Source organism: Sinocyclocheilus rhinocerous, unplaced genomic scaffold, assembly GCF_001515625.1.
Source record: "Sinocyclocheilus rhinocerous isolate Xijiao unplaced genomic scaffold, SAMN03320098_v1.1 scaffold1624, whole genome shotgun sequence".
NCBI classification, from domain to species: Eukaryota; Metazoa; Chordata; class Actinopteri; order Cypriniformes; family Cyprinidae; genus Sinocyclocheilus; species Sinocyclocheilus rhinocerous.
In genome coordinates, this window is record NW_015639527.1 from 52686 (window position 1) to 73308 (window position 20623).

Genomic DNA, 20623 nt, shown 5'->3' on the forward strand with positions numbered 1-20623 from the left:
GGTACTCTTGGTCTATAATCCTTTCACTTGCAGATCAGATAAGGTGGCAAATGAAAAGAGGAGGGGAGCATACCAAGACATGGTGTCAGACTTTGACCTCAGAGTGGAGATCCTAGTGCTGTGCTGATCTCTCAGCCTCTCGCCGGCTCTTGCTGTCTTCTGGTTTAGACATGAAGATTTATTTTGCTCCGGCTGATGTGCCTCTGGTTAGAAGGATCCAGACTGCTGTCGTATTACAGTGGGTCTTCTCTTTCCTGGCGCTCGGTAAGTGCATGTGGTTTTATTATAGTCTCTTTGCAAAGCCATCAAGTGTTGATCTTGAATGAGATCTAATCACAGTCTGTGTCCTGTCTCTTACATGTACTGCAATAGTCATTGCTTTTTAAGGTAAATACTTAAACTTAAGTTTAAAGAGATTCTCAATAGAATCCCTTTTACAGTGTTTCTACTTTAAGAAAGATATTGTAGCTTTATTGATGTTCTGCATTTAGATAAACTGTGCAGTTTCTGTATGCTGATTTGTGATTGGTCCATTGGCTCTCATGTAATAAAGGTAATAAAAGCTGAGAGCAAGAGAATAACCTCATACAAATGACTCTTTCTAGAACACACGTTTTCACTATGTTTTGAAAAAAAGCAGGAAAACGTGTTGTATCAAACCTATTTTGTTCTGTTTGTGACTATGTAGGCCTTTAGCAAAGCACCAAGACAGGTCAAAATCTCCAGGTCAAAGTCTTTGGTTGGAAAGATCCTGGCTGTTGAGCTGATGTGTTTTCTTTCAGCCTGTGCATGTGTATGTCTAATGCACCTGTGTTTATTATCTGTATAATTTTTGCAGCCCCCATCTGTATTATACTGTTCTTCTTCCTACTCTACACTCGTTTCTGGCTCATCAGCGTGCTTTATGCCATCTGGTGGTACATCGATTGGGACACACCTTCACGAGGAGGTAGAAAAGTTCCCTTTCTGTGTCGATTGCGTGTGTGGGAGTACACCAGAGATTATTTCCCTATAAAGGTGAGTGGGCGGATCTAGTGAAGCATAGCAAAAGTGTTGCTTGGTTGGTGGTTGACCTTTTAAATATGATCAGAAGCTGATTTTGTCACTTGTACAAATTGTGTCATATGAACTAATTTGACCAGATGACCAGGGTTTGAAATGGAGCTTATAAAAACAGAATTGCTTTATATGTCAACAGTGTCTTCTTTGTTGTCATTCTTTTTGCTATTATATGCATCAATGAACATCAGCATAATAGAGCTTTTACCAAATGAAACCAACGCACTGTTGTTGCTCCAGGGAGAAAAACAAGGCCGAACCATTTAGATGTACAGATAAACAGTGATTTGCAGGTTTAAATAATGGGAGAACAATGTAATACTGCCATCTAGTGTCTATTCATTATCTGAAAATGGTGCAAAGCCCAGAATCCATATATTTTTACAGAATTTTAATAAGCTCATGGTAGTATTTAATATAGTGTGTTGGTTTGCTTAAAATATTATTGTGTTGTTTGAAATATGTTCTTTGTCTGAATGCATTTTAAATATATTATAATCTTTTGCATTGATTTAGACATGGTATTGGTTGTCAAATGTATGTGGAATTACCATACATTAACGGTTTAGTTTTTATTATTACAATCGATCGTTGTATGTAATGGTTTTAAAAACTAAATTCTAAATTGCTGTACCTCTCACACAAAACATTATTCTGGAAAAGAAAAAGCATCAGAATAATTGTATTCCCGTTTTGAAGTGAACATTATGCACTACCATTCAAAAGTTTGGTATCAGTAAGATTTTTATGTATTCATTCATTCATGTTTTTGTTTTTTTAAAGAAATTAATACTTTTATTCAGCAAGGAACCATTCAACTGATGAAAAGTGATAGTAACGTTTACGGTTTTACAAAAGATTTCTATTTCAAATAAATGCTGTTCTTTTGAACTTTATATTCATTAAATATTCTTGAAAAACTTTTGAATAGTATAGAGTTTATTTTTCATGCATCTGAGGTTTAATGCTGAGTGCACTAATAATCAGTAGAGAAAATTTATACTGCAGATTTTGTCTGTAAAATAACTTGCAAATAACTTTTAGGAGTACTTTTTGTATTTGGAAAGTTTAAATTAAGCTGATAAATACTACAGTATTTTAGTGGCCAACCTCGCTATACTTGTACTCTTGTCAATCTTGATGAAAGGTTTTGTTTTTCTCAACAGAGTGCATCAAAAACTAAACTGATTTGATTAGCATATGAGGGAAATGTTATCGCTTTGGTAGTTGAACCCTTGAAACAATAATTTGTCTTATCTGTATGTACCTGTCCATAATGATAGTGTTTTCAACTTTTGAACAACAGAGACGGCATGTGTCCTTAGAAGACTCTCTGCGTTCGGAGTGAATGAGTAACTCTAAACACTGTGGGGGATTTAAACCCCTGTTCAATCCAAGGGTCATGGCCATGATCTTGAAGGGAGGCAAAGATACCCATCTCTATCAAAACAACTTAACAACTTAAAGAATCAACGTGATGATTATAGACGTTATTTTGATTTGGTTTAAAGGCTTTGTATTTTCTTTATCATTTAAGTTAGTGATTATTCAATGGGCTTTGTATAAATCATATGAGCTCAACCATTTACTTACAATTGTAATTTTTTCTAAGAAATTTTCCTTTTTGTCAATTCACCATACAATCTGGCTTTGTCCCAGGATTCGCAGGAAGCACAACATATGACTAAATGCGTCATTAGTATTAAAGAGGCCTTGCTGTAGCTACACAGAGCATTTGTATTCAAAGTGAATAATTGATTAAGATGAAACCTTGCTTCAACCACCGGTGCAAATTTTCCCTCATCCATACAAAACCTCCTAATCTGAAAGTAGATCAGGGATCTTGGAAAAAGCAAACTTTTGCTATTTTGATTTGGTTTAAAGGCTTTGTATTTTCTTTATCATTTAAGTTAGTGATTATTCAATGGGCTTTGTATAAATCATATGAGCTCAACCATTTACTTACAATTGTAATTTTTTCTAATTTCTAAATTTTTTCATTCAATTCACCATACAATCTGGCTTTGTCCCAGGATTCGCAGGAAGCACAACATATGACTAAATGCGTCATTAGTATTAAAGAGGCCTTGCTGTAGCTACACAGAGCATTTGTATTCAAAGTGAATAATTGATTAAGATGAAACCTTGCTTCAACCACCGGTGCAAATTTTCCCTCATCCATACAAAACCTCCTAATCTGAAAGTAGATCAGGGATCTTGGAAAAAGCAAACTTTTGCTTATGCACATGAATATTGCAGGTGACATGGTGGGAATTTTGTTTTCTTTAAGAAAAGGAAGTGTCTAAGTTATCAAGAACCTACCTCCACAAGTGCAGTGTTATTTCATTATTGGTAACTGTCTTAATAATGGTGTGATGAGAACTTTACATGGTTAGCAGTCAGAACATTTTTTTTGTGTGTGAGAGAGAACATACAGTAGTTAGTGGACGCAACCCTCGCAAACCAACCAAGTCGCAACCCTCGCCTTTGGTGGATATTAAGTGCAGAATGGATAGTAAAAGATCACTGAATGTATGAAAACGTGTTTCACACTGCACTAACAGTACAGTTCATCCTTTTCTTAGAGAACAACTATTTGGTTTTCTCTGAAAAACTGTTGTGTTGGAGATTCCGATCGTGGTTCTTGGAAATTCCTGGATTTGTTAATGTCAAGCCAAAGCTACAGTAGCCTACCTCAAACACAAATCAGTCTGGCTTGAGTCTGATTTGACTGGTACTGTTCTGTGTTGCTGATAAATAGTTTTAGTATTCTGTTAACACTTTCACTGTAGTGATTGGTATTAATAGTTAAGTATTAGCAGATCCTAGATCAGTGTGTAAGGTCATAATAGAGCCCTATACAGCACCGCATTGCACATGAACAGCACATGATCAATGACCTTTGATATGAAAGAAACCATATCAAACCTATTCACATTCTTTAAAACACTGAAGTTATTTACATTAAGTTCTTTGTCTCTTTACTAGTTGGTGAAGACAACTGATCTGGACCCTAGGAAGAACTATGTGCTGGGTTTCCATCCTCATGGTATTCTTGTGGCTGGTGCATTTACAAATTTCTGCACGGAGGCGACAGGTTTTAGCAAACTCTTCCCTGGGCTGAGAAGCAACCTTCTCATGCTGCCTCTCTGGTTCAGAGCCCCCTTCTTCAGAGACTACATTATGTCTGCAGGTCCGTTGCCCTGATCATAGAATACTGTAAAAATGTATATTTATTAACATTATAACTTATCACAGAGACAACAATCTTTAAGATGTAAAGTGCCTCAAAATATTATTTTATATATTGTTTTACTATTTACACAAGGCAAAATGTGTATAAATAGCATAATGTACATTTATTATTTTATTTTGATGATGTAAAGTTTTTTTTTTTTTTTTTTGCTATTATTACAGATGATGTAAAGTTTTTTTTTTTTTTTTATGCTATTATTACAGACAGCTACGCCAACTGTTCTAACTTTTTAAAAATGTGCGTGTGTGTGTGTGTGTGTGTATGTTCCAGGCTTGGTACCATCGGACAAGGAGAGTGCCAGCTATCTGCTCCGGCGGAAGGGAGGTGGGAACGCTGTGGTCATTGCAGTTGGTGGTGCCCCTGAGGCTTTAGATGCCCATCCTGGTGACTACACCGTACACCTGGCCAATAAAAAGGGCTTCATTAAGCTTGCAATAGAGCATGGGTAAGCGGCAGCTTTTTCCTGATCAGTTAATAGTACATAATAATAGTAAATACATATTACATAGTTAATAGTATAATTTCTTTTCAGACTGCAGTTTCTTGTTACATTCACATTGGTTGTCATAGTAGTTGTCATTATTTGTAAATTGACTGTTAAGATATAAATTTTGCACCATTTATCATCTGCAATACCATTGTGTAGCCACTAAATGCCGGTATAGCCCTATATAAAATATATTTAAACAGGTTTGTGTAATCCCTAGTTGCTAAGAAATTGTCATCACACATGAATTAATTTTATTACATTTGGATTTGGATATATGTTTAGATATTATCAATGACTACGTTTTGTCTTTAACTGTTTTTGTTTAGATGTTTTATTGTTGTTGTTGTTTGAAATGTTGATTTAAAGTGTCAGTTTTTGCATTTTTATTTCAGTTACTTTGTTACTATACCAATATTTTTTAATTGGCCATTAAAGTTTTATATGTGAATATTACACAATACACTGATCCTTTAACAATGCATTGGCACAAAAACGCATAACCTTTTGGACCAATTTTGCAGCATGATTTCTCGACTGCCACAAATACTGCCCTAACAAAATACTGATTTTGTGCACTTTTTACCAATATTTTAAATTGGCCTTTTATCTTAGCTTTATTGCATGGCAAAAAAACTAACAAAAAAACACCTTACCTTGTCAAAGCATTGACAGAACCCATTGATCTAATTGATCAAATTTTTTATAGCCTACTTTATTGCCAGAAATCACTTACATATCAGAATGTATTAATATAGCAATTTCTTGAACAGATTTAACAGCTAGGAAGAACAAACAAAAAAGGTATGAGATTATCATATAAATAACTTCACATAAAATCTTTGTGTGTTTTGCTTTACTATTTTTCAATCCAAGAAGTAACTTAATATAATGTTTCATTTCTACCTTGAAAAACAAAAAATGTGGCTTTCCTTTGGCCCATTTCTGTTTATGCGTATGGTATTTCCCCATAATCAAACAAAGATTAACAATAAAAGCCACAATTGGTGATAATCTTTGTCTATTAAAATAACACAAAACATATTTTTCAGAAACGTAAATGCCTAAAGATTTATAGAAAAGACATCCCAAGTCAATCCAAAACATTCTGCTATAAATGCAGTTAAAAAAAATAAATGGACAACATTTGGACTCCAATCCACAAGTCACATTTGGTATCAGTAACAAATCTTAGGAAAAGTACTTTAACAGGATACAGATGAAGAATTTTAAAATGTACTTCACTCACCTTATTAGTTATACAACATTTTTTATGCAACATCCATGCATATTTCCACTCAATGCACTGAAATCTTGAGTTCCAAAATGTTTTTGAAGAAACTGAGCTATAATCTTTTAGTAAATTCCTAATAAAGTAATTATTCCATCTCCTGTCTGTAATATTATCTCCATTAATTGCAACAACAGGTTTAAGACTCCCCACAGTCTCCTTATTCACATTTGATTTAAAACAGACATTTTAAACGGGATGGTATAGCATCAAACACTATACAGTATTCCTTTGGAGTTATCGGAATATTATGCCTATGAAGAAATTCTGTGAATGTGTATACAGGTGTCAATTTTCATGTATATATATTATCATTTTCAATCCATTTCTGAAAAAGCAAAGTTTTGCATTTAAACGTTATATGTTTGTTTTTCCAAATTATACATTTATGCGGAGAAAAATTATGTTTATAGATAAGCACCCAGGAGAGTAGAACCTGCTTATGAAAATTACTTAATCTAACAGGGATCTTACTAATATTAAATAAAAATTACACTGTAACAGGAAAACATTGCCACCCATTTTTTCGAAGATTAGATTTGGGATCAGATACCAAATTTGATCTTTTAATACAAGAAATGGCTCAGAATGATCATCCACTTCATGATCTCTATTCTAATTCACTCTGAGTTTTGCTAAGCAGAAAATTAAATAAACTTTAAACTTCAAAAATAATTATTGATCCATCTGTTCTTCAAAATTGTATTTGAAGTGGTAAAGTCAAGCACATTTAAACCTCCATCACCAACTGAATTAGTTAAGGTACTTTTTTATGTAATGAGACCTATTTCTCCAAATAAAATTGAAAAGTTGTGTTTGTGCCAGTTATTGATTGCCAGATACTTCTCTTGAGCCACAGTCGGTCAATTCTGAAATACAAGCTTGGACCCAAACTTAAGAGATTGATTAAGAAATTGTACAAAAGAAAATTAGTTTTTTTGAAATGTACAATTTATTTGTATAATTATTATACAGCTCTGTTTTGTGTCAGGGTTTATTTAGTGATAATGATTGCATACATTATCTCTTACTTATTTTCTCTCTATATTTTTATCAAAAGGAGCAAAAAAATTGGTTTAAAATCTATATGTTTTATTTTTCCTCCAGTGCAGATTTGGTACCTATATATTCGTTTGGAGAGAATGAGGTGTTTGACCAGTTGGAGAACCCTCGTGGCACCTGGCTGCGATATATTCAAGAGCGTCTGCAAAGCATTATGGGCATTTCTCTGCCTCTCTTCCATGCACGAGGAGTTTTCCAGTACAGCTTCGGCCTAATGCCATACAGAAAACCCATCAACACTGTTGGTAAACGCAATCAAATATTAGACAAATATCATCATTGTCAGGTCAAGGTTAAGAGTAAATTAAAGTCATATTCTGAATCTGTGCCGATGCAATAACCTCAGATGCAATAACCTCTCTCTTTTTTCTTAGCCTTTTATTTGTTGTACTGTACTAGTGCACAAGTCTTATCTGTTACCACTTTTAGCCAACAGGTCCAAATCATTGCAAAACTTTGATAGTTCAAGCATGGTATTTGCTTTTTAGCAACCCTAGAGAAATGTCAGACATAGTCATATCAGCAAACGTGAGGTGAATCCGATTGCTGGGCCTCACAGATCTATCTATCATCTATCTGTCTGTCTGTCTGTCTGTCTAGCTATCTAGCTAGCCATCTGTCTGTCTGTCAATTCATGCATTCAATGCATTCAGTCATTTCACCTTTGTGTTTTCAGTTATGAAGGTAATATTTTAACTGTCCTTTCTATCTTCTTCAAGTGGGTAGGCCGATTCCAGTAGAGAAAAACAAGAAACCAACAGCAGAAGAACTGGACGTGTTTCACCAGCGCTATATGGATGAACTCACACACCTGTTTGAGGAACACAAAGGAAATTATGGTGTACCTGAAGACGCTCACCTGCTGTTCCAGTGAGAGGATCACTGAAGTGACTCTGAGATTGTGTACGTATGTGTTTATGAGAGAGAGACAGAAAGAGAGTATTTCTAGTTTAGTCTCAGTTGTATATTGTCAGCTTTTAAACCATTGCTGTTTTTGTTGTCAACCAGTAATATAATATTACATAATAAAAATAGAATTTTAATATCCTGATAAATGCAATGTGTAATTTACAGCAGTTGATGCTTAGACATGTTCCAAAAATTGCACAAAAAAAAGACAAATTGCATGTAAATTAAATTTTCTTCATTGTTTTAACTTCTAAATTAACTGGTTTTACTCATGTCAGAAATATTATGTAATATGGCTAATGGAACCTTCATTAAATTCACTAACAAAAGTAATAACTTTTACAGTGTAAAATAACTTTATAACTAATAACCTTTACAGTTCTACTCTTTTATATGCTTTAAAGCAGCATGTCTGAATAAAACCACACCAGTTTTACTACTCTGTCTGTTTGAATGATTCGGGACACAGAGCCGCTTAAGTTTCTCCACTGACTCCCAAAAGACGCATCTCTCAGGATGATTGCAGTGTATAAAGGTCACTGGACATTACAACATGTAGTAAGACAGTTAAGATGGTACTTATTCATCTGATGGTGTAAAACATGAAAGTCTTGATGTCAGACAGATAAACAGATTGACAAATGCATCAATTTAAAAAAAATGATTTCAGTGCTTTTGCATTAGCTCGGTAAACTTTTGTCCCGAGAAATTTTCTGTATGCTCACAAAAGTATTGCATTCCCAGAGAAACTTTGTGTTAGCTCACAAAACATTTGTAAATCAGGTGTGAGGAAAACCTATATATCACTGGTTTTGTAAGCCAACCCAAAGTTTTTGAGAAAATATTTAATAAAAAAATATTAAGAAAATAAAACTTTTCCTCCAATCTTTTTTTTTTTCTTTTACCATTTTTTTTTTACATCGCATCTGTGGTGTAATAACTAACACTGTTGCTCTTTAAAAAAAAGCATTGGTCAGGGAAACAATGCATGATAGTTACTGTACCTGGAATCTTTGTGCTAATCTTTGTGTGCATCTTGATATGTGTGTACTGTATGTGGGGTAGGGGACATGTGTGCATGCTTTGCGGCAGGGCATGGAGGTGTGTATGTCTATAAACATGTGTGGGTATGTTTTAAGAAACTAGGGAATTTGTGTACTTTGATCCTATTATGATCCTAATTTTGGTTTTCAAGAAAAACAGTTGTGTAACATCAGATTTGGCCTATCAGAGCTATAATGTAGTCTGCATAACACGAGTCTCCCATATCACCTATATGATATATAAGTGATAATTTATATATATTTTAAATAATTATCTTTTATTTATATAATAAAAGCATCTGGTTATGCATCTGGTTTCTTGGGTGCTTTTTGACCCAGAGGAACATAGATAATTTGTATGGAGGATGTATTTACTCATGTCGGACAACATCTCCAGGACGCTGCGCACCATATGACTAGTAAGTCAAATCTCGGATGCTGGCTGAAAACAGCCACGACAATGTAAACTGCATGACGAGGTAAATTGAAAAACGCCAAAACATAATTACAAGCTTGTAAATTCAGAACCATAGTATTTAACATGCAGTTATTAACACTGTACAAATAGCCTGTGGTGTTTTGGCAGAAATGTTTTTTATTATAAACGTTACTCTCATTACTAATATTGGGGAATATTTTACTTTTATAGTTGTTTTTGTAGTTTCTACATGTTTCGTTTTTTTTAATTACGAATTCCATAGTTTATTATTACTTATAAAAACCATATAACCATGGTAATGAGGACCATGGTTTGTGACCACCATCTTACTAATACCAGTCAGCTAAACTCTTAATTTTAATTGAAGTAAAATGTTAATTAAGTAAGAGCCTGATTAAAGATAAATAGTGTCTTAAATTAGGTGTTAACTAATTAAAAACGTTAAAGTTCTTAAAGGGATAGTTCACCCAAAAATGAAAATTGTCATCATTTCCTCACCATAATGTCATTCCAAACCTGTATAAATTTCTTTCTTCTGTGTAACATAAAAGAAGATAATTTGAAAAATTCAAGAATTTTTTGTCCATGCAGTAGAAATCAAGGGTAACCAAAATGGTTTGGTAAAATTCTACAAAATATCTTCTTTTGTGTTCCACAAGTCATACATGTTTGGAATGACATGAGGGTGAGGAAATTATGACAGAATTTAATAGCAGTACATTTTCTGCATTCTAGCTCAAAGTCAAGTGCATTTCTATGTGACAAAAATACATTAGTTTGTTGCATTTGTTGTGAATTCAGTAATATCTATCATTATTCGTTTATGTCCTGTTTTATGTATTAATTTATTTACTCCAATTGACGGCTATGCCATCTTAATTTTAATTGAAGTAAAATGTTAATTAAGTAAGAGCCTGATTAAAGATAAATAGTGTCTTAAATTAGGTGTTAACTAATTAAAAACGTTAAAGTTCTTAAAGGGATAGTTCACCCCAAAATGAAAATTGTCATCATTTGCTCACCATAATGTCATTCCAAACCTGTATGAATTTCTTTCTTCTGTGGAACATAAAAGAAGATAATTTGAAAAATTCAAGAATTTTTTGTCCATGCAGTAGAAATCAAGGGTAACCAAAATGGTTTGGTAAAATTCTACAAAATATCTTCTTTTGTGTTCCACAAGTCATACATGTTTGGAATGACATGAGGGTGAGGAAATTATGACAGAATTTAATAGCAGTACATTTTCTGCATTCTAGCTCAAAGTCAAGTGCATTTGTCAAGTGCATTTCTATGTGACAAAAATACATTAGTTTGTTGCATTTGTTGTGAATTCAGTAATATCTATCATCATATGTTTCTGTCCTGTTTTATTTATTCATTTATTTACTCCAATTTAAGGCCCTATAACCCAGCAAAACACTCACAGGGGAACTCATGTGCCGGATGGGCTGGATTTGTACAGGGCCGAATTTTAACCCCAATCCAGTCCTGTAAATTGTAGACATGGACAATCAGTGTTGGTCAATAAAGCATGAGGGCGGGGCTAAAGTCTCCTCCACCTGATTGGCTGGGCACCCATCCACGTCTAGTTTACCTTCACAGACCTTTTAAAGCCTCCAGGTCAGATGAAGCGATAACCAGTCAGAGCCAAACATCTCAGCACGGAGGCTTTAAAGTTTGAAGAAATTCATCAGACAGGAACAGTTTTTTGGAATTAAAAACGTGACAACTTTTCGTATTGAAATATCGCTGACAGCGAAGGCGGTTATAGTTTGATTGACAGCGCTTTCTATGCCCCTCCCCCTGAGGCGCTTAAATGACAGGCGCGTGTGAGCTCGCGGCTGACGCCAGTACAGAGAGAGATGCTGTAACCCAGCTCAACTTCCACCAGCGAGATTTATTCTGTTAAATTTATTATTCGTGCCTCAACCATGAAGACCATACTCGCTGCGTATTCCGGTGTGAAAAAGGGTAAGCTAAATATTTTGTGAAATAATTTCATTTTAATTTAATTTAGTGTTATAATTTAACAAAATTTAATAAATTATTGTTCTGTATATACATGTTTTATGTGTATGTTTTAGATATATATTATATGTATGTAAAAACACACACACACAAACATATATATATATATATATATATATACTGGATAACAGGACGTCCTACTACCTAGGATGTGATCATAGTTAAGTTAGACACTTAAGTGAGATTAATTTAGTCTCCATCTTGTTCCAATCATCGAGAGGGAATGAGAAGTGTTACATGAGCATCAGTGTCTTACTTTGTGTCTGATGTTTGGTGTTATTTTCAGTCAGGATGGACTCAGTTAAGATGGGATTATGTTGTCTTGTGATCTGATCTCAGTGATTGTAAGAGAAGTGTGTGTATGTGTGCTTCAGTACTGCATCTAATCTTTTTTGCACTGTGTAAAATTTGCTTGAGTTTTGTGAATAATGAATTAGAAGTATCAGAGTGTTGGTTGTGTGCTGTCATTCTTTTGTCACTCATATTGTCACTCATGCAATAGCAAAGAGTCATTAGTTTGTTATTTCATACATCTTCAGAGAGTTTTTTTCTGAGATTTTAGGAATTATTTTGCATTAGATAAAATTTTATGCACAAAAAACAACCCGAATGACACCATTCTCAATGGACATCATCCCAGTTCGTCACAGTCATGATATGCATGTCAGCATTTACTCCTAGGCTACAGACAGACCTTGATGTAGAGAGCAAGCGTTCCCACAACATTAAGATGGTTATTTCCAATTCTCCTTTAAATCCCATATAGGCTCAGGCTCCAGCATCCTCTCGGCCTTACACGACCTGCCCTCCGTCCCCTGGCTGACACGATCCAAGATCATGAAATATCTGCAGGTGATCTCTGTCCTGCAGTTTGTCATCACATTTCTTGTCATGGGTGAGTGGAAGAGTTAAGTTCATTACGAGACTTAAAGGGATAGTTCACCCAAAAATGAAAATTTGATGTTTATCTGCTTACCCCCAGGGCATCCAAGATGGCTTTGTTTCTTCAGTAGAACACAAATTATGATTTTTAAGTCCAGCCGTTGCAGTCTATCAGTTCAGCGACTGAGAGAATTTACAATGTAGTACTTGTGTTGCCTTACTGAACTCAAATGAATTAATTTCAGTGTTTATGAATGTTAAAAAAATAGTTCTCCCCAAAAAAAAAACAAAAAAAAAAAACAAAAAAAAAAATTGGATTAAAAATTTGTTGAAAAATTTGCAGCTCACGCGCCCTTCATCTTGGTCATTCAAGATGTAGATGAGTTTGTTTATTCATAGGAACAGATTTGCAGAAATTTAACATTACGTATCCTCTGCAGTGAATGGGTGCAGTTAGAATGAGAGTTCAGACAACTGATAAAAAAAAAAAAAAGGTTTGTGAAGTGAAAAGCTGTGTGTTTGTAAGAAACAAATCCATCACTGAGAACTTCAAAATGTTGATTGCAGCTAAAATATGAGTCCTCTATCCATAATATTGCTCCAGTGAAACAGCAAAACCAAAACCATTCTAAACAAATATGTTGGTGAATTTTGATATGAGAGGACAACTGAGGATGGGCTTTTTCACTGGAAGTAGTGGATTATTATGAATTATGGGGTATTTTGGCGAGAAGTGATGGTTTAAAGTTAAAATGGCTTGAAGGTTTTTTTTTCTTACAAACACACAGCTTTCGCTTTACAAGATGTTAATTGATGGACTGGAGTCATGTGAATTACTTGTGGAATATTGTGAAGTATTTATCAGCTGTTTGGACTCTCATTCTGACGGCACCCATTCACTGCAGAGGATCCATTGATGAGCAAGTGATGTAATGTTAAATTTCTACAAATCTGTTCTGATGAAGAAACAAAATCTACATGTTGGATGACCTGAGGTTTAGTAAATTTTCAGCAAATTTGCATTTTTGGGTGAACTATTCCTTTAAAATCTCAGCTCTCTATATCTTCAGCTTGCTTTATAGATTTACGTCAACTCTAAATACTCTTTTTGCTCGCCTAGGCATTGGCTGCTCGTTGCTGCTGATGTACATGTTTTGCACAGACTGCTGGGTAATTGCCGCGATTTACACCGCCTGGCTGATCTATGACTGGAACACCCCTAAACAAGGTAACCGTTTCATTCTTTTTCCTGGTTAAAGCACGCCATTCATGATTCAATCTCTTCAGAAGTGTAGGATTCTTGTTGTGACTGTGTTTGCATTTGTATTCTTTGTTAACGTTCCAATATCTTAGGAGGCCGCAGATCGACCTGGGTGAGAAACTGGACTGTGTGGAAATACTTTAGAGACTATTTTCCCATAAGAGTGAGTGATTTTACGTCTTATACGTCACAGTTTAAGGAAATAAAAATAAAGGCTTAACCACTGAACAGCTAATAGTTACATAAATAAAGATTATCCTCAAAGTAGAATTAGGAAATATATGGACTTTGCAAATGTCAAAGTACAAATCCTCCAGCATTTATATATAGATTTAAAGGGACAGTTCATACAAAAAATATTCCATCATTATTTACTCGCATCTAATATTCACATATTCTTTTCCACACAATGTCTTGACATTTTACTTTGCATATACATTGTTGTTCAAAATTTTTTTTTTTGAAAAATGCTCACCCAAATTACATTTATAAACAGTGATATTGTGAAATATTATTACAAATTAAAGTAACTGTTTCTTTTTTAATTGATTTTTAAAATTTTAAAATTTATTTTAAAATTTATTCCTGTGATGGCATAGCGGATTTTTCAGCAGTTATTATTCCAGGCTTCAAGAAACATTACTTATTATTATTAAGGTGAAATTGTTCTGCTTAATAGTTTTTGTGGAAACTGTGATAATTTTTGTTTTAGGATTCTTAAATAGAAAGTTCAAAGGAATACAATACATTTTTTGTAATAATGTGAAAGTCTTTACTGTCACGTTTGAACAATTTAATGCATCGTTTCTGAATAAAAGCATTCACTTGTTTAAGAAAAATTTTACTGACCCCAAACTTTTGAATGGTAGTTTTTATATTCTAGCCAGCGTAAAATGTGTAAATATGCATTGATAACTCTGTTAAGTGCAAAGGGGAAAAGAAAAAAAATACATTTTATCAGCCATTAGTTTTGTCCTGTTCTTTTCTCTGCTTGACATTCCTGATGGGTTGGGTGGATCTTGATGTGAGTTGTAAGTGCACTGCTAGACTTTGCTCATCCTGATCAGTAGAAACTTAATCACTGAGCACTTGTTTTTCTGTTTGTCTTGTGTCTTATTTATATGCGTGGCAGAGTACAGGCCTCTGTACAACAACTAGGTGATACAGAAACTTTACTAGCACTAAATTATGAGCCAGACACATTATTATCATACACAGATTAGCATGAAACAAATATCTGCACGATGAAAGAGAATAAAAGTAAACTGTTAACTCACTGACACACTTCTATACAATATACAGTAGGGCTGTGCGATATTGAAGAAAAATGCGATATGCGATAACTCATTAAATAATGCGATATTCGATATGTGATATGATAATGCTTAAAGTGCCACATGCTCAAATGAAACAGTTTTACTCAGCTGTTGCCGAGTCAGTTCTGTGAACTTCTATAACTATCTTGTGTCATATATATATGGTTATTTGTATGTATGTATAATCCTTAGTAAATACTGGTCTAAGAAAAAGTTATTTAATGCAAATGTCAATTTAAAGTATTCATATTCAATCAAAACCACAGTCGACACTTAATATAAAAAATATACAGTATATGTGAGAGTCAGTCAGGACTCAAAGGAAGGCCCTGTGTGTGCCAGTTGGCTTGGATGTTTACCTTGCAGAACACGTAGTGTGTTTGATCACATGATGAAATCATCACTTCTCCTAGTGTTACAGTGCGTGCCAGCTGCGTTATGATAAGCATGAAGAGAAATAAGGTCAGTGGTGACTAAAAAACTTCAATCTTGCTGAAGAGTTCAGTAGGTGTAAAAATGATCAAATCAGACCTATTGCAAACAAATTTGTGGAGAAAATGGGTTCAAATAAGAACTAGATACACCTATAACTAGATATTTTATTATAAAAATATTATAGATAAAAAACTTGTGTGCTTTTGACTTGGACCAATAAGCATACACCTGGCAACCACCCATTATTCCCTAGTAATCACAAAGCAATCACGTCTGAATCGGGAGAGAAATCTGCACAGATCAAGCACTGTTTACGAGCGAAAACAGTCCGAAACCATTCTAAACAAATATGTGGATTTTGATGTGAGATGACAACAGAGGATGGACTTTTTCACTGGAAGTAGCGGTTTTTATGGATTATGGGGTATTTTGGTGAGAAGTGACGTTTACCTTGCAGAACACGTGTGTTTAGTCACATGATGAAATCATGAGTCTTACTCTCAAAAACAAGGGCACCGGTAAACATTCCATAGACTAGACTTTCTCTAAGCCTCCTGCAGACGGTTATACCATCCCGTCTGACAAAGCATCTGTCTTAAAACCTTTGTTTTTTTCATCCACTCATGTCATTATGCAATACTGTTTGATTAGCTGTTCTTATGTACACAGGCTATATGCAGCTTTTACACTCTGTACATACTCTTCCTTGTAAGATTGCATTCATGCATTCAACTGTTGCTCCATTCTAATATCTGCTGCAAGTCTGTCCTTAATTATCTGCTGAAAAGAATATATATTAGGACAGCAGATTAGTGCTTAATGATAATTCTTGATAAGAAATTGTGTTTGTGAACAATATAATGTACATACAAGTTTATTGTAACTGTGTCTGAGTTAAGAGCATTTATTGCCTTAAGATAAAGTATGCCATTACTGACCTATGTCCTAAATCTAGGAAAATAGGTCTGCTTAATGCAAAATATATATTCAACAGCTGTTAAACTGAAGTTTAATCAGTTAATTTAATCATTTACCACTGTGATTTTTAGCATCACATCCTGTCTGTATATTAATACAAAAACCATTGCAAATGTAATTTTGTCATTGCAGTTGAATTAATCATTTTTCTTTTTCATTTTTCTTTGATTATTTGCAGCTCATTAAGACACATCACCTGCTTCCCAGCCGAAACTACATTTTTGGCTATCACCCTCACGGCATCTTTTGTTTTGGTGCTTTTTGTAACTTTGGGACTGAGGCCACAGGATTCTCCAAGATATTCCCTGGAATCAAGCCGTCTCTTGCCACATTGGCTGGAAACTTCCGCTTGCCAGTGTTTAGGGATTACCTGATGTCTGGAGGTACATATAACCGCATATTAGTTTAATTTTGTGGATTAAAGCTTTCATGTATTCATTGCCTGCAGTTGCATCATGTGACACTGAGTGAAGATCAAACTGAATCAATGCATGAAGTTCAGTTTTGGCTGATTAAAAAGAGGACCATACTTGTCCTCTCTGTGCTTTAGATAAGAATCCTGTAGTCTATCAAGGACCTCTGAGCTTTGTCCTATTGCATAGAGAAGCACAGCCCTGCATGTGCTGATGTCAATATTTTTTGAAGAACTTCTGTTGAAACCTGCCCTATTGTACCCGCAGATTGATAGAATTTTCTTCCACTCTCTTATAAGAAACAAACGTCAATAGTTTCTTAAAAAATGTCAAACAAATGTTTCCTCAAAAATTCATATAATATAATATAATATAATATTGACATTAAATGTAAATGTAAATTCAATAAATTCTATTCAATTCAGTCAAGTCGGACTTCATAGTATTTAAAACGGTGGTTATACAAATGGTAATCAATCCGCAAAAAATAAATAAATAAATAAATGAACCTGGTTACTATACTTTTACTAGGCTATAATATAACCATGGTTAATTTTTGTAAAGGAATAAGAAATGAAGAATGACAGTCGTAGTTGTAGACCATGAATTTAAAAATGTTTGTCAGTCGAACAAAAGTTTTTTGACCTAAATATTTTGACCTAAACATATTTAACCTACTTGAAGTACCCGCTGAGATTTTAAAGGGGTCATATGATGCTTTTTTAAAGATCATTATTTTGTGTATTTGGTGTAACAGAATATGTTGACATGCTTTAATGTTCAAAAGACACATTATTTTTCAAATACTGTACATTATTGTAGGTCCTCTATGCCCCGCCTCTCTCAAACGCTTTCAATAAGTTAACAACACACTTGCATTTTTATGGTTCTCTGATGTTGATTAATTGTCATATTAAACAAATACAGGTAAACAAATAAAATATTTCAGCTTTTTTATTAAGTGTTTTGTTTTATTAATTGTTTTTATTTGAAAGTTTTTATTTAGACTAATAAAATTTTACATTTCTGTGATTTGTTTATTAGCTTTTCATCAACTCAAGAACGTCCTGCAGTTCCTTCATAAACCCCAGTTTGGGAAACCCTGGTATAAACTTGACCAAAGACTCTATTCCCTTCTATTTCTCAGGTATCTGCCCAGTAAACAGAAACTCCATTGACTTCCTCCTGTCTAGTAACGGTACAGGCAACGCTGTGGTCATTGTGATTGGAGGGGCTGCAGAATCTCTGTACTGTGCCCCAGGAATGAACTCCGTCACGCTGAAAAAACGCAAAGGCTTTGTGAAACTGGCCCTCAAGCAAGGGTGAGAACTACAAATCATTTCCCTCACCACCTTCCCAGCATTGTTTACTTCAGCACTACTGGCTTACTCCACAAACATAAGTCAATAAAGTTCTTTGTGCCGTCTAGGTTTATGTTAGCTGGTAGTAGTAGCATGAGTTTTTGTTTCAGGTGAAGCAACACAAAGCCTTTAGAAGTAAGCCCATGTTGGGTTAGCAAAGCAGTTTGGAGTGAAGTAGCCTATTAAACCAGTATTTTGTGATCAGAAATGCAGAGAAACAACATGAAATCTGTCAACATATTTGCTCTGAATTGAGCTACATCATTACAAAGCAATAGTGTGGGGGAAGTCGTGGCCTAATGGTTAGAGAGTCGGACTCGTAACCCAAAGGTTAGTATGAAAATATGAAAATAGTAATACTGCAATCCTCAACTATTCAAATAGTTGAATAGAATAAATAAGCACTTTTAGACAAGTTCTTAAAGGGGTGCTATTTTGCTTTTTCACTTTTTCAACTTTAGTTAGTCTGTAATGTTGCTGTTTGAGCATAAAAAAGATCTGCAAAGTTACAAAGCTCAAAGTCCACTTCAAAAGGAGATATTTTATTTAACAGAAATCACTTTTCAGAAACTACAACGAACGACTCGTTTGGACTACAACGCATATTTAGGTTTACAAACAGGTGATTTTTGACGATGGCTCTTGGTGGCGTACGGTTCAAAAGAGACTTCAGAAGATTTTAGGTTTTGCCCCCTGCCTGTTTCATGGCTGTGGACTGTTCTTCCCTGAGTCCTGGGGTCTTGTACCATATTGCAAACCCATCGCTACTGTTGGTGAGTAATGCCATGTTTGATGAGTTATGGCCATATTTTCTTCTAGATAATCAAGACTTTTCTTGTTAGCATTTTCATATTAGAGTTTGATAAAGAAAAGAAAATACGATAAACATTATTATAATGTATTAAATATGTATGTATATGTGTATATATAGATTTTGATAAAGTAAATAAAATATAATATTGATAAAATAAATAAATAATAATTTAAATATATATTTATATATATATGTATATACGTATATGCACACGTGTAATACATTGTTTAATACATTAATTTATTTACTTAATTAAATTATTATAATTTATTTATTTTATCAAAAATAAATATAATAATATGATAAATATACGTAAATAATAAATATGATGTTTTTAAAATACGATATTTTAAAATTTTATATGATATTATTTACAGGTTTTCATGCGGATATTTAAATATATTTACATTTGTTTATAACCTTTAAATCCTATATATGTGTATTTGAATCCTACTAGTTTTAAACTGGCACAAAGCTGTTTACAAGGGTTATAATGAGACAACGTAAATATAGTTAAATTCAGTTCAAGGACAGTCTCTATGTTGATAGAACCGCTCTTTCAGTTTACGGTCGATATTTGCTGACATCAGAACCACATTAATGGTTAAAATTTAGTCATTTGTTGACATGATCTTGGTTTAACTGGAGTTTAATGTTCTGTGAATGAAGTTTTTTAATGTGTCTTTTTTCTCCAGTTGGTGAACCCATCACAGTTCCAAAAATCGAGGAGCCGAGTCAGGACGTCATAGATATGTACCACGCCATGTACATCAGGTCCCTCAAGTCACTCTTTGACAATTACAAGACCCGTTTTGGTCTAAATGAGAGTGACACCCTTCAAATTCAATGAAAGACAGCATTGAGGAATAAAAACTTTATAAAAGAACACTCTGGAACATCTGACTCCCAACTAAAGTGCCTGTTCAGAGAAGGTGAAAGAAATCAATGCTGTTTCTATTCATTCATTACAGTAAACTGTAATAGTGTACAACTGTACAGTGAATCTAGCCTGTGTCACTTCTGCTTATTGCCACTGGGTGGCAATATGCAATAAATACTACACCGATTGCTGTCAAGTGTAATCTAGATTTCATCGCTGGTGGACATAAATTCCTCAAAATATGGCAATACATTTACAAGTAATGTATTTAAGGTTTGCCCCCATTATTTTACTGCACAAGCAATGCAATTATTGTGAGTTTTGCCTCACTAAAAAAACCACAGGGTGGTTGTGTAACCAAAGAGTGGAGGTGAAGCAAAAGTGTGATTAATTTGTTGGAATAAATGTAAATATGACAGGATATTTTGCTTTTAAGAAAATTATCCTATTTGATCATGGCTTGAAGGTAAAAGTGAAGTCTAGAAGGTGAAGATTATAATGAATACCTGTAAATGTGTGATAGTATTACCAGAATGCTAATGAATGCGGGTCATTTTTTTTCTCAAACACTATTGATAATTCACCACAGAAGTATTCATTTTGCATATACAAGTTGCACATACATGGTTTGTTGAGCTCAAGCAAATAGTTTACCTGCTACTAACATTGCAACCTTCAAATAAGTTCAGTTTTCACCATGTCCCCC

General features: G+C 34.2%; 1 protein-coding gene and 1 pseudogene across 1 annotated transcript; both read left to right on the forward strand.

Annotated features, from left to right (window-relative positions):
- Positions 1-128: 128 nt before the first annotated feature.
- LOC107751377 (2-acylglycerol O-acyltransferase 2-A-like) lies at positions 129-8029 on the forward strand. Its single transcript, XM_016567096.1, has 6 exons — positions 129-264; positions 839-1017; positions 4048-4252; positions 4586-4760; positions 7201-7400; positions 7875-8029. The coding sequence occupies exons 1-6, from the start codon at positions 171-173 to the stop codon at positions 8027-8029; spliced, it is 1008 nt and encodes a 335-aa protein (XP_016422582.1). The 5' UTR covers positions 129-170.
- A 3145-nt stretch (positions 8030-11174) lies between these two features.
- Positions 11175-20570, forward strand: LOC107751379 (diacylglycerol O-acyltransferase 2-like; annotated as a pseudogene).
- The last annotated feature ends 53 nt before the right edge of the window (positions 20571-20623 follow it).

Coding starts and splice junctions, on each gene's coding strand:
- LOC107751377 (XM_016567096.1), top strand. CDS start 171: ATGAAGATTTATTTTGCTCCGGCTGATGTGCCTCTGGTTAGAAGGATC. Junction 1,018..4,047: donor GAGATTATTTCCCTATAAAG/GTGAGTGGGCGG, acceptor TCTCTTTACTAG/TTGGTGAAGACAACTGATCT. Junction 4,253..4,585: donor AGACTACATTATGTCTGCAG/GTCCGTTGCCCT, acceptor TGTATGTTCCAG/GCTTGGTACCATCGGACAAG.